The sequence below is a fragment of the Drosophila yakuba genome, chromosome 3R, assembly GCF_016746365.2.
Source record: "Drosophila yakuba strain Tai18E2 chromosome 3R, Prin_Dyak_Tai18E2_2.1, whole genome shotgun sequence".
In the NCBI taxonomy this organism is placed as follows: Eukaryota; Metazoa; Arthropoda; class Insecta; order Diptera; family Drosophilidae; genus Drosophila; species Drosophila yakuba.
This window is the reverse complement of record NC_052530.2, coordinates 29,604,204-29,616,379: the sequence shown is the minus strand read 5'-3', so window position 1 is coordinate 29,616,379 and position 12,176 is coordinate 29,604,204. Positions and strand designations below refer to the sequence as shown.

Below are 12,176 nucleotides of genomic sequence, written 5' to 3'. Positions count from 1 at the left end.
CTTCCATTGCAGATTGAACGAGGTGAGTGCGTGAATTTGACTATGGAGCCCTTGGGGATTTGGAATCCACTCGAGCGAGGAGCGCCAGAAAAATTTGACTCTAGATTAGGCCATAAAAATACGCATTAAGCTGTCTGGAAGAGATAACTTCATATGAATTTATTGACATTTCTGTTCGGTCGGTCAGTTGGACTGGCCACTTGTTTGCCCAAAAGAAAGAGTCCCTCCTTTCGAGGCAAAAACCTCGCTCCTTTGTGCCCAACTGAGCATGAAAAGGCCAACATCCGTTGCGGCTAATGTGCCTGTGGCCAGGAGATGGAAAAAGTGGCAGTTCGAGGGTCCTTTGTGTGAATGCGGCGACTAAGAAATACATAAATAAATTAGTTACGTGCCTGCCAGTGGACCTTTTGCTGGCCCAATATGAGATAGAAATATGTTTACCTCCAGTATTTGTACACCTTGATGGACAAATTCGATGATCTGGGTGTGTGGGAATCACTTTAATGTATTTTGGTTGCCTTTGGAGGAGTTTATTCAATTCAGGAAGAAACTTGTGAGAACAAAGTGTGCAATACTACCATTTGAAATATTATTTTTCCTAGTTAAGAATTAAGTTTTGAAACTCGAATGGCTGCTGATGATGATGATATTCTAGACTGTTGTACAATATTTCAGGGTGCCATCTCCAGGTAAAACTATTTCACACAGCTTTGCTCTGCAAATTTACCTTGCTCTTTTCTGTGAAAGTTTAAATGTATGTCAAAGGAAACCAAATACACGAATACCATATTGAATTTTGGCAAAAGTTTTCTGTGGTCCAAAGGTGCTAGCCAAATGGCTGTTCCACCTTGCTGGCCAAATTTAATGAGAGTGGATGGGACACACGGTTTTGGTTACCGAATGTTTAGGATCCTTGTAATGCTCAAAGGTGATATATGAAGGGGTTTTTGCCGTTGCTGACCAACATTAAATCACGAGCTGGACAACGCTTAACTATGTGGTTGCGCTTCATAAATTTTGTTTATTCATTTGTTTCATTTTTGCAGTCCTTGTCCGGCTTCACTTTGCTGCGGTCCCGCTGTTTTTCTCCATTTTTTTTTTTTTTCCATTTTTCTCCATTTTTCGTATATATTTTTGCTGGTTTTTTGTAGCTGCTTTTGTCTGTTGGCTGTTGGTCAATTATTCAGACCGAAACGCTTGTGGTCAGCACAGTGTGTGCATAAAGGCAGCACAGCGCAGAATGGCTGGGGAAGTAGGGCATTTAAACGGCTTAAAGGGGTCTAAAATGGGAAAAGCGGGTAAAACGTGGTAAGGCGGGGTAAGGCGGGAGCAGGGAACCCAACGAGACGTGTGACTGTTGACGGGCTTGTGTAAATTGCATAAACTTGGTAAATGTGCAAAAAGTGTTGCTCGCTTTTGTGCGACAGGCCGGGAAGGACCTGTTCCATCAACAGGTGGGGTCTGCTCTGAGCAAGGAACAGGAATAGGAACGGTAAAAAGGACACAGGGACAGGTGTGCCACCCACCTTGGCAGTCAGTTCATTATGTGGCCGGCACTGGGTGTTTACCTAGGACCCTCTTCGCTGGCCCTCAGCCCCTTGGCTGTTTACTGTGGTGTCAGTCATTGGGTTGGTCACTCGACTGCAGCTCCAAGTCCTTGGGCACACTGCTCGCATCCTGTGACCACATCCTGTCGTCGGCACGCTGCCCGAATGTCCGTCCTTGTCCAGTGACGAAGGAACGCCTTGCTCCGACTTATTGTTTGGTTATGTGCACAGAGAGGAAATGTTGTGATTTAATGCTGCCTCTAAAAGTCATTGTAAGGTGGTCTTAATCAATTGGTAACCAAAAGTAAGCTTTAAAATCCATCGGCTATTAATGTGCTATGCAAATGATATGCAAAGCCGCCTGTGAATGTGTTATTGGTAACATTTTCGCCTCAGTGGAGCACTCATACGACTTCGGCCAGGAGCAAGGCATTATAACGCCAGGACGAGGAGGCCGAAGAGTTGCTCCTTCCCAACGAAGGACGACGAACAAAGGGCTATGTTGTGCCGTGTGCTCGTCAAATGCTTGGGTGGCTGTGTGCATGTTGGGGCACAAGAAATCAAGCGTAATGAAGCCCCAGACGAAGGACAGACAAAGGTTTGCCCTGCTCTCGCCCGGCCCATTGAAAATTCAACGAAATGATAATAGATAAGCCGCTTGACACTAACACGCTTACGCACTCAAGGAGTGTGTTTTGATTTCGGCCCATAAGGTGTGCAAAAAGAGCAGTGCTTACCATTTCCCATTTTCCCATTTTCCCATTACCCATTACCTATTACTCCTGTTTCCCATTTTCCACTTTCCCTGCGAAAACAGTGACCATTTGGAGCGGAAACATGCTACCGGATTAGCTGCGAATTAGTTATTGTAATTGAGCGCTACAAGACAGTTGTTAATGGACAGGCAGCTCGTTGTCTCCAGAGGAATGTACTGTACTGGAGCAAGTAGTAGCAAGTAATAGCAAGTTATAGTGGTGGAGTAGGAACACAGAAACAGCAGAACACCAGGTGGCTGGTGGGGGTTTTTAAATGGTATTATGCATTCCGGGGAAACTTTTAAGTGGTCAAGTTTTAAGTGGGCCCGCCAAAAGTTTGCTGAATTCAGTGGAAAGCTGAACTGGCAGGAAAACGGAAAAGCAATCTGAGGAAACGACAGCTTAGGCAATACTTTTAGTATAACTTTTCGACGGACGCTTCTCCCTTTTTGCCTGCTAGTCCATTACACATTTAATGACAAGTTGTTTACTTTTTGTCCGCATAAATTACATACGTGTAGCATTGAGTGAACTAGGGGTGGCTGGTTTGTATCGGCCATAACAATGAAAATCATAAGCTAATTGCCATAAAAGAGGAAAATTTTAAGGGAACGTCAAAGGCAAGACACGAAAATCGCTGCAGGAAATGATGTGACGTGAGGCTTTTGTTTTGTTTGTTTGCTGTTTTGCTGCTTGGCTGGTTGATGGTTTGTTGGTGTATTTTTTTATTTTTTTATATTTTTTTTTGCCCAGTTTGCCCTTTGCTGTCCAGAGCAGCAGCAATAATAACAATATAACGAAACGTTTTCCAGGGTCAGGGGCCGGATCGAGTTAAGCTTTGTTGTTTTGGCCACAGCAACATCATTGAAATTGACTTCATTATTATTTTATAGTCTTGGCCTTAAGTTTTGCCAGCTCTGCTTTTTATGGCTTTTTATCAAATCTTACATTGTGGTGCTCGTGGCACGTTTTGCCCTGATGGTCTGCTCGTCGTCGTTGTGTTCATCTCCTCATCTCCCCATCTCCTCATCTCCTCTTCCTTTTGCTTATTAAAATCCGGCCCCAGGACCTGCTCTATATGCTCCATGGGCTCTATGTGTGCACAGGATGTACAAGGATATACAAGTCGGGCTGCGAGCCCCGGGCCAAACTGATGTAATGCATTTGCAACAGTCCCTGTCTTGAGCACAAAAGCCAAGGAACTAAGTGGAGCCACCATTAGCAGAGCAGTGCAAAGTGGAGCCATTAGGGGCGACTTCGATTACAAACGGATTTTCTTGGCTGTCTCACTGGCACTGGTTCTTAAATCACAGGGAGACGTCTCACTAAATTGGAATCAAAGTACTTGCATATATGCTTTAATGCTGAATCTTGTATCAAAGTACTTGCATATATATTTTAATGCTGAATCTTGTATCTCAATAGGAAGAGTAGAGTAGTGTTAATGACAGTGTCTATAATTGCCAGAGGATCTATAACAAATGGAGTTTTCTAGTTGTTTATAATCTAGGTGTACCCCCACAGCACTCTATCCGCCTTGGTCACTCCATTTGCCGCATTACTCCGCAGGGTTTTCCATTTTCCGAGTGTCACTTGCCATTTGCCAGTCACTTATGCGCTCTCCTCATTTGCACGTGTGCCACTATTCGCTTTCATGTTTCCTACAGCCATTATGTAAATTTTTTATCGCCATTTTGGTGTGCAGCATTTTTAGTTTAGTTTTTGTGAGCAGTGAGCAGACAGCTTAAGTCGAATGCTTTGCACATTTTCACATTTCCACTTCCGACCCCGCAACACCCACTTTCCTTTGTCTTTGCCTTTGTTTGTTTATGAGCATTAACGCACACCCACTTGCACACGAGCACTCTTGGCGGGTTTTTTGTTTTTTTGGGTCACTTTCAAAGCTCTTGGCGTTTTTCAAGTGGTTTTAGCACACACTCGAAATAATTTCGTGTGTGGAATTTGCTGCTGGCGCGGCGCTATCAATGCGATTAAAAAACAATTACACTTGTGACACTAATGGCACACACACATTTAAAGCTTCATGATCGCATATTGTATGCACCATATATCGAATATCGTATACGTGTGTATATGCCACATGAATATTTGCCTTTTATACAGTTTTTATATTTATTTCACACAAAAAGCAAAAAGCAGAGCCTGTCTGTTCGTGGCATCTGCGAAAAAAGCGCTCGATTTGTTTACACGCCAGTGGCTGCTGGCCGGATAACCACATCAAAAATAAATAACAAATTCAAAATTGATTTCCAAAATCAAAATAAACAAAGTCCCCCATGCTCTGCATTTCATTTCGCTGGCTTTAAAGCTCTTTAAATTAATTGCCATCCAAAAGGGAAAGGGAAATGGAATGGGAAATGCGAAATGGGGACCTAATGGCGAAGGCTAATGGGGCTGGCCGACATCTTGCGGCATTATTAACATGATTGCCACGAGGACCGCATGCCGAGTCCTTTGAGGGCTTCGAGAGGCTGGGCTTATCAATGAATCACCAAAGCATGTGATTGATGATTTGATGTGTACGGTGTATATGTGTATATGTGTATAGTGTCGCTCCATTTCCCGCCCAGCCCAGAATGTGGCTTCTCTGGCGAGGATTAGGTGCCCACGCAGAATCCAAACAAATACCAGGAGTCCCGGATACCAAGATTCTTCCTCTTTAAGGCAATGACAGCTCACATATGCATATTTGCGAGTATTTGCCCGGGTGCGTGTGTGTACTGCTCGGTCCAAGGCAGATTAAAAGTGAAGAGCCTGCATAAACTTTTGCTTCCTGCTATCTGAATGCGCATACCCTTACTGGGCCACAAATAATCCTATGACCAGCACTCAGTAAATACAAATTTCATGCTAATTTTAGCTGCATTAGCATAGAAATCATTACGATAGCTGCCTTGGGTTTTGCCCAGGTGAAACTCACAAGAACTGTGGCAATGATTCACCTGCTCTATTTATTTAAATCTGGAGATTTGTCAGTTGCTCTGTTTACATAAACAATTTTCATGGCTTTAAATTTAGCTCCTATGGCATGCATATTAGTATTAGTATATTTTCCTATTCATTGGGTAAATCTCACGTCAATTTCCACTTGGTCGTTTAATCTACTTGATTCCACTTGCAGTTGACTAAAGCTGGTCAACTACTGAATTATTAAAAGTAATGAAAGACCTTTGTGCAGTCGCGTGCTGGCAATTGGCCATTTAATTATTTAAAGTGCTTGCCTGATGAATGGGAGAGTGTAGTATAGTAACTCAATTAGCAACACTCAAATAACTAACACTCGCTGGGCTCAAAAGTCAGCGAATTCGCGCGTATAATATTTGGCTGACATTTGCGGTTATCTTCGATGCCAAGGGACGAAGGGTATTAAGCAGTCAGCTTTCCCATAGCATTTCCCACTCATTTCTTGCTGTTTACCGACAGCAACCGCCATCATCATCAGCAGCTGTTTGGGCTTCCGCCATTCGCTCGTCGGCGGCTTCAGAAGCTTCGTCAGACTTTTTCAGACTTCTTCAGACTTTTTCAGACTTTGGGCCCCAAACTCATAGCTGTTAGCTGGTACTACAGTTGAGTTCCACACACACATGCTTACGATTCCAGCCCCTCGCATTTCTAGACCAGAATGTTTACACATACGCGCGATTTTCTTTTAACAATTCATCAAATGCGCTAAGCGCGCACAAAAACTTTGACACTCGACGTTTTCTGTGTTTGAAAAGGGGAATTGTCCCCCATTGCTCCCCTCCCCCCTTCCCACAAAAAAAGCCATATCAATCATCGCCCAAAGTGCGCGGCTGTTGGACACCTTTTGCAGGTGAGACGTGCAGACGGTGCGAGGCTTTAAAATATTTATTCTACTTTGCCGGGAAATGTTGAAGGCTAAATACAATAACTCAAAGTGATTTGCAGGTAGAAAGAGCCCGCCATTATTTGCATGTTCTCCTCGATTCCCCCTCGCCCGTCGCCTTAACCATGCATTATTTATTTGCCTTGCGCCATTTGTTTTCTGCAGACAATCGAGTGAGGAATTTGTAGGCGACGTTTGGCAATTAGTTGGGGTGTTGGCCAAAATTGCAGGCCTTTCAAGGGCGGAGCTCCAAACCTCGAAAGCTGCTGAAGCTGAAACTGAAGCTGAAACTGAGGCTGAAACTCGCATTTGCATAATTATCTGGCTGGCTTACTTAATGCCAATAATCCGCGCTGGTTCATCGACAACATTGCGTATACGCCACGTATGCGCACCGCAACGCAAATATGGGCTTAATTCTATTTATTTTCTCTGCAGCTCTGTCATTTAATTAGTGTAAACAGTTTTTGGGCCCGGCCCTGCTGCTGCGCCAATAAGCTTATTTCAACTTAATTACTTATTAAATGCAAGGGCAGTTAGACATGTGTGTGAGTGCGTGTTGCACCCAGCTGATTTATGTAAATTAATTAAATAAACACCTGTGGCCAGTGGGCAACTGCATGTGCGAGGATTTAAGGCCTTCAGGGGGCTGTTTTTCACTAGTACTCGTAGTCTGCCAAAGTTGGCCTAGAACTAGCCAACTGTCTCTCGTGATTCGGCCCAATTTAGCCGCCATCTAATTGCAGCTCCCTGATTTATATCGAATGTCAACTGGAGCAAGTCCATAAATTCGTTGGAGCCGCCTTGCGTGGCAACTTCGCATTCGGGGACTTGGCCCCACTTGGCTTATTCCCGGGCGATAAGTCCTGCTGCTGCTGCTACTGCTCCTGAAAGTCCTTCGAAGCAGTCAAGTGTGCGCATGATTTATTTTCATTAAAAACTTCTTTTTGCGGCTGCTTAAGCAGTGAAACTTTTCGCGCCGCTCACTTCATAAAGCAGAAAAGTGGAAAACTCAGCTGAAAGAGCCGCGAAAATTTTAATCTGCACATTATCAAGTTGCGCAGCCCACACAATGAAGCCTTCTCTCTCTTCTCTAAGTGCAATCATTAATATCCAGCTTAATTTTTGGGCTCCTGAAATGTAGCTAATGTAGTACAATCAACGACCCCGTTCGTTAAGCTTAAAAAATGGCTGCAAAATTTACAAAATTACAAAATGTACAAAAAAAGCCCCACGAAATCTAAATTCATTTGTTTGCCTGTCCCCAGGGAAATGCGTGCGTGAGGTTGCAGTATTGTAATGGCAGATTGCCATTGCATTGGCACGCGATCATTAGTCAAGGAGCAGGCAGTGCAGGAACTGCAACCTGACACTCGATGAAAGCGAAATGGAGTAGTTCCCTGGAAAAACACTCTTCGTGGGGGAAAATCAAGATACTGCACCCTGTTCACAACTCAGCGCAGAAGTGTTGGGAGCTAGCAACGATTTGTCTTTAATTTCTGCTGAGCTGTATTCAATTTATTTATTTGATATGTTGCTAAATCGGATCTATTTCAAATTGCAGTTTGGATTTCCAAATAATGGAGACGAGCTTAAGGCAAGATAGTTTGGTTTTAATTAAGGATATAGTCGTCTCTCCTGTTCGTGAAGTGTAAGTAAAAAAGACACCCATTGGCAACTTCGAACTGAATGTGACAACGTTGGTAGATTGAAATTGCTTTCTAATCGGCAGCCAAGGACGATGCAATTAGTAACTGATTTAACTGAGGTAAAAGTCGGAGTAACTTTTGTTTTTTGTTTCGCCCGGAATTTTCCGTGCTTCCATTGCGTGAGTTGTCAGGGCGTTGGCAAATTAAAAGTTCTCATTCTATTATTTGATTGCCAAGCCAGTGCCAAAGCCAAAGCCAAAGCGAGTTTTTATATAAATTAGTTTGCTGGAACTGCTACTGTCGCTTGCTAATTAGACATGGAAAAGTTGGACTTGTCCAGGTGTGTAAAGCCGCAACTTTCCGTTCAATTGCGAAACTTTCAAGCCCGAAGCCCCAAAGTCGCACTGATTTCCCCATTGTTGGCAGCAACGTCCATCTGGCCTATTCGTATTTCGAATACATATATACTAAATAAATTCCCCCCAACTGCGACATAATTATGTGGCGGCAATTTGCATTGCGCCCCCAACACAATAACCATAAAACGCCGTAACAATCGGCCAAGAACGCCGCCAACGAAAGCCAAACAAAGGAGCCGAGTTCAGCGGTGCAGCAGTTATTTCAACACCTTTATGGCGGTGTTTCTACATTTGTTAACCGCAAACATACACTGCAAGAAAAGCATTCATAATCTTAAATCATGAGTTAGCAGCTAAACGATATGAACTGCGGAATGCTAAAGTGGCCACATAGTCTTTGTTGAACAGAACTGCATATTTGATATATCTCGATTTAATCTTTTATTAATCTTTTGCGCAGTGTAGGGAGCTGGCCACTATGGGTCTGGCTTTGGTGCTGGCCAATGACCAGGGCAAGTGGCTTTGTGTTGTACTGTAGTACTATGTACTATGCACGGATAGAATCCATCGGCCGACATGCAAAGCGAACGGTGTTCGGGGCAGCTACGTGGAAGTACATTTACAAACCGTAGATAGACATCTGAAGATAAAGCAAATTGCTGGGCTACAAAATCGTTAACTGTAATTTACCGCATTTGAAATGTTGGCCATTCGCCATTCAACATTCTGCATTCAACATTCTCGCTTCTAGATTTTCGCTTCTAGATTCCCTGATTCTCCTCGCAGTTATGAATAGTCGAGTTGTTGGGCAGGTGGCGACTTTAATTGTGTTAGTGAGGCAGTTTTGAGGAAAACGGCGCAGGTAATTGAGGCGTACGAGTCGTACAAAGTCGGATATCGGAGGTGGTTGTAATGGGTAGCACTTGAGAGCCACTTGCGAGCCGAGAATTAGCCACCGAGTCGCTCAGAGGCCAGAAATGCAAATGAGGGCCAGAAACGAGCCGCTTCCCCCACATTCAACCCCCATATTAATCATACGCACTGTGGCCGGCGTCGCCTAATTTACACAAAGTGCAATCAGCGCAGCTATGCAAACTCACGCCCATCCAGACACTCAAGTGCAGTTCCAAATTCCAAATTCCAAATTGAAAGCGTGCCAGTTTGGGCTGTCGCAGATCAGCAAACAGCAAATGGAATATGTGGGTAGCAGGGAAACAGCCCACAGAATCGTCGTGAATGCAAATGAAATCCGCATATCCCCAGCCCAATTCATCTCGATTCGCAAGTGTGCAATAAGTTTGCGCCACAACTATAATATAGCTGCTGTCAAACGTAATGAAAGAGCATGTGGCCGACTAAGAGGCCGTTGAGAACACGTTTCCAATGTGTATTTCATGTGGCATTTCAGAATGGAGACCTTATGTAGCTATCTTTTATATAACAAAAGTGCAATATATATACATCTAATATCTGAATCCACAGTTCAGCTTAGTAAGTGCAAGTAGCTTTTTCTTATCACCCCAGAGAAATCTTTAAGCAAGAGTTAATGTAATATGCATCTTTATGTCGTGCACTATGAAATTAGCTTCCGCGACTGCTGTGTAAAATGAAAATTAGCGGGCAAAGTTCAAGTGTTCCGTTGGGGAAACTAAACAGTTCAGTTGGCTGTGGTAGTCGAGTCTGGAAAGGTCAAAAGTCGTGCCAATTCATTCTAAATTCAGCTTTCCAGGCGAGAGCAAGTCAGCCCCCACATTCGTCTGCTCATTTTCGGAAGGATATGCCCCGTCAACGCTCGGAAAGTCCACGATCCACAGGATCGATGCGCCGCCAAAGCAGTCGGAGCAGCCATGTCTTCGCCACCAAGACGCCACGTGGCAGCAGCAAGGATCTGCCGGCAGTGCAGCAGCCCAAGAAGGAATCCCTGCCAGCTGCAGCTCCTGCAGCCTCGGCAGCGGCCTCCACGGAGGCAAAGGGTCCCACGGCAGGTGAAAGGTTCAAGGACATGGCCACCACCGCTGCTGGCGTGGCAGCAGGATCGGCTGTGGGCCACGCTGTGGGCGCAGGACTCACTGGAATGTTCCAGGGGCGTGGTCAGGCCGCAGCCCCGGCAAAGGAGCAGTCTCAGCAGGAGGCTGCGCCTTCGGCAGCACGACCTCAACTGGTGGAGGATGGTCCCTGTGCCTTCGAGCTGAGGCAGTTCCTCAAGTGCACCGAGGACAACAGTGGGGATCTCTCCGCTTGCAGGGAGTTCAACGAGGCAATGCAGCAGTGTCGGCGGCGCTACAACGTCTGAGACTCAATGCAAAGGTGATCCGGATCAGAGAAGCTAATCAAAGAGTTATTCTGCACATATACAGATATTGAGATATAGTTTGCATGTGGCTACCTGAAAATAGACATTTTTCGAAAAATACAGCCTATTACGGTGCCGATCCAAATATTTTTCCTTTTTTACACCCGTAGAAACATTCTAAACAATCGCCAATCGATTCTGAAAAATTTGAATTTTTTTCGATTTTTGCAAAAAATGATGATGGTACCCCTTACAAAAAAGTCAAAATTTTGAAAAAAAAATTTTTTCTAATTTTTCAAAATTATGATTGCTAAAGTCAAGAAATGAAAAAAAATTCGTTCCCCGACTTTGGAGATCGAGTTTGTGAAATTAGAGGCCAATATGTCTTCGGAAAACGAAAAATATTCCCAACTAAATTATGATATTCCTCTTTGCTTTTTGTGCGTTCGATTGGGGCCATTTCTCAATTTCGATTAACAATTTGAGCAATTGCCTTCAATTTTTTACAAGGACCCCTTCAGCGGCGCAGAAAGCGTCTTCGGAAGGAGAAGGAAATTAATTGGCATTATGCGGGCAGCCATCAACCAGAACGCAGATCCATCCAACTCATCCCCGAGCTGCAGGCCATCCATCTTGCTTGCGAAACATTATTGATGTTGATTGATATATAAACAATGGCTGGTACCGAACCGAAAGAGTAGAGAGTAGGGCCGATTAAGTTGTAGCCAAAACAATAAACAACATGAAATTAGCATTGCCTAGACTCCTTCGCCACTTTTTCTGCGAACTGAAAGCTGAAAACTGAAAGTGGCAGCAGCTGCTGTCACATTTATTCACATGGCGGCGGCACACAATTTTCAGCGAGCAAATATAATTTGCTTAAATATTCATAACAGAGTGAGTGGAAATTGTGTAGTGCTGATGAACACGAACTCTGCCATAAAGGGGGAATTTGCCACCCTGCAGCATTAAATACAGCATCAATCAGGCGGCATTTGCAGCGGGTCTGTTTTCGGTTTTCTGCGGTTGGCAATAATTTAATGAAATATTCCGTTTGCCCCATGAACTCGCTGCCAAAAATTCAGCATATGGGGCACTGCGTAATTCGAATTAGGCCCAAACTTTTGGCAGTTTGGCTAATTGCCGCTGTGTTTTCGCCACTACACCCCCCCAAAAAGCCAAAATAGTCACAACTCTAGCATGCTGCCAGCCAATTAAAGAATTTCCGTTGCACTCGCTAAAAGCGAAGAGTTTTGACTTTGTCGAAAGTTCTTGCCATTTGAAATACTCTTCGGCTAAAGCAATTTCCTATGCGGTTCCACCAGCCACCTAAATCCGAAATCCATTTTGTTAATGTTTTCTGGGATGTTCATCAAGGCCCTTCGCTTGTTTAATTCAAAAGGTTGCGAGCAGTGCGGAAAAAGTACAGACAAAAAAATACAACTTATTTAATATTTATAGATTATTTAAGAATTAACCATTACACATTAGTCGTTGCTGCATCTCAACTTTAAGTTCCATACTAATTGGTAGTAGTTCCGAAGCTAACATTTTTTTCAGTGTATTTCGAGGGCCACATATCCCCACCAGCTTAGCCCCCCTCCTTGGTGGAATTTTAAAAGGGAAGCCAGCTGGAGTTGTGTATTTGTATTGCTTTTATACCTCTCGCGTTTGCCGACAAATTCATTATGTGTTTGTAATTAGT

General features: G+C 44.0%; 2 protein-coding genes across 2 annotated transcripts in view; both read left to right on the top strand.

The window, feature by feature from the left end:
• Positions 1-12,176, top strand: part of LOC6538955 (5-hydroxytryptamine receptor 1) — a 60,126-nt gene that overhangs the window by 15,381 nt on the left and 32,569 nt on the right. The gene's annotated exons all lie outside the window — the stretch shown is intronic.
• Positions 9,844-10,616, top strand: LOC6538957 (coiled-coil-helix-coiled-coil-helix domain-containing protein 10, mitochondrial). Its single transcript, XM_002099424.4, has one exon. It carries the CDS (start codon positions 9,956-9,958, stop codon positions 10,469-10,471), a length of 516 nt encoding a protein of 171 aa, XP_002099460.3. The 5' UTR covers positions 9,844-9,955; the 3' UTR covers positions 10,472-10,616.

What these genes read in the sequence shown, in the direction of transcription:
- LOC6538957 (XM_002099424.4), top strand. Translation starts at nt 9,956, where the DNA reads ATGCCCCGTCAACGCTCGGAAAGTCCACGATCCACAGGATCGATGCGC.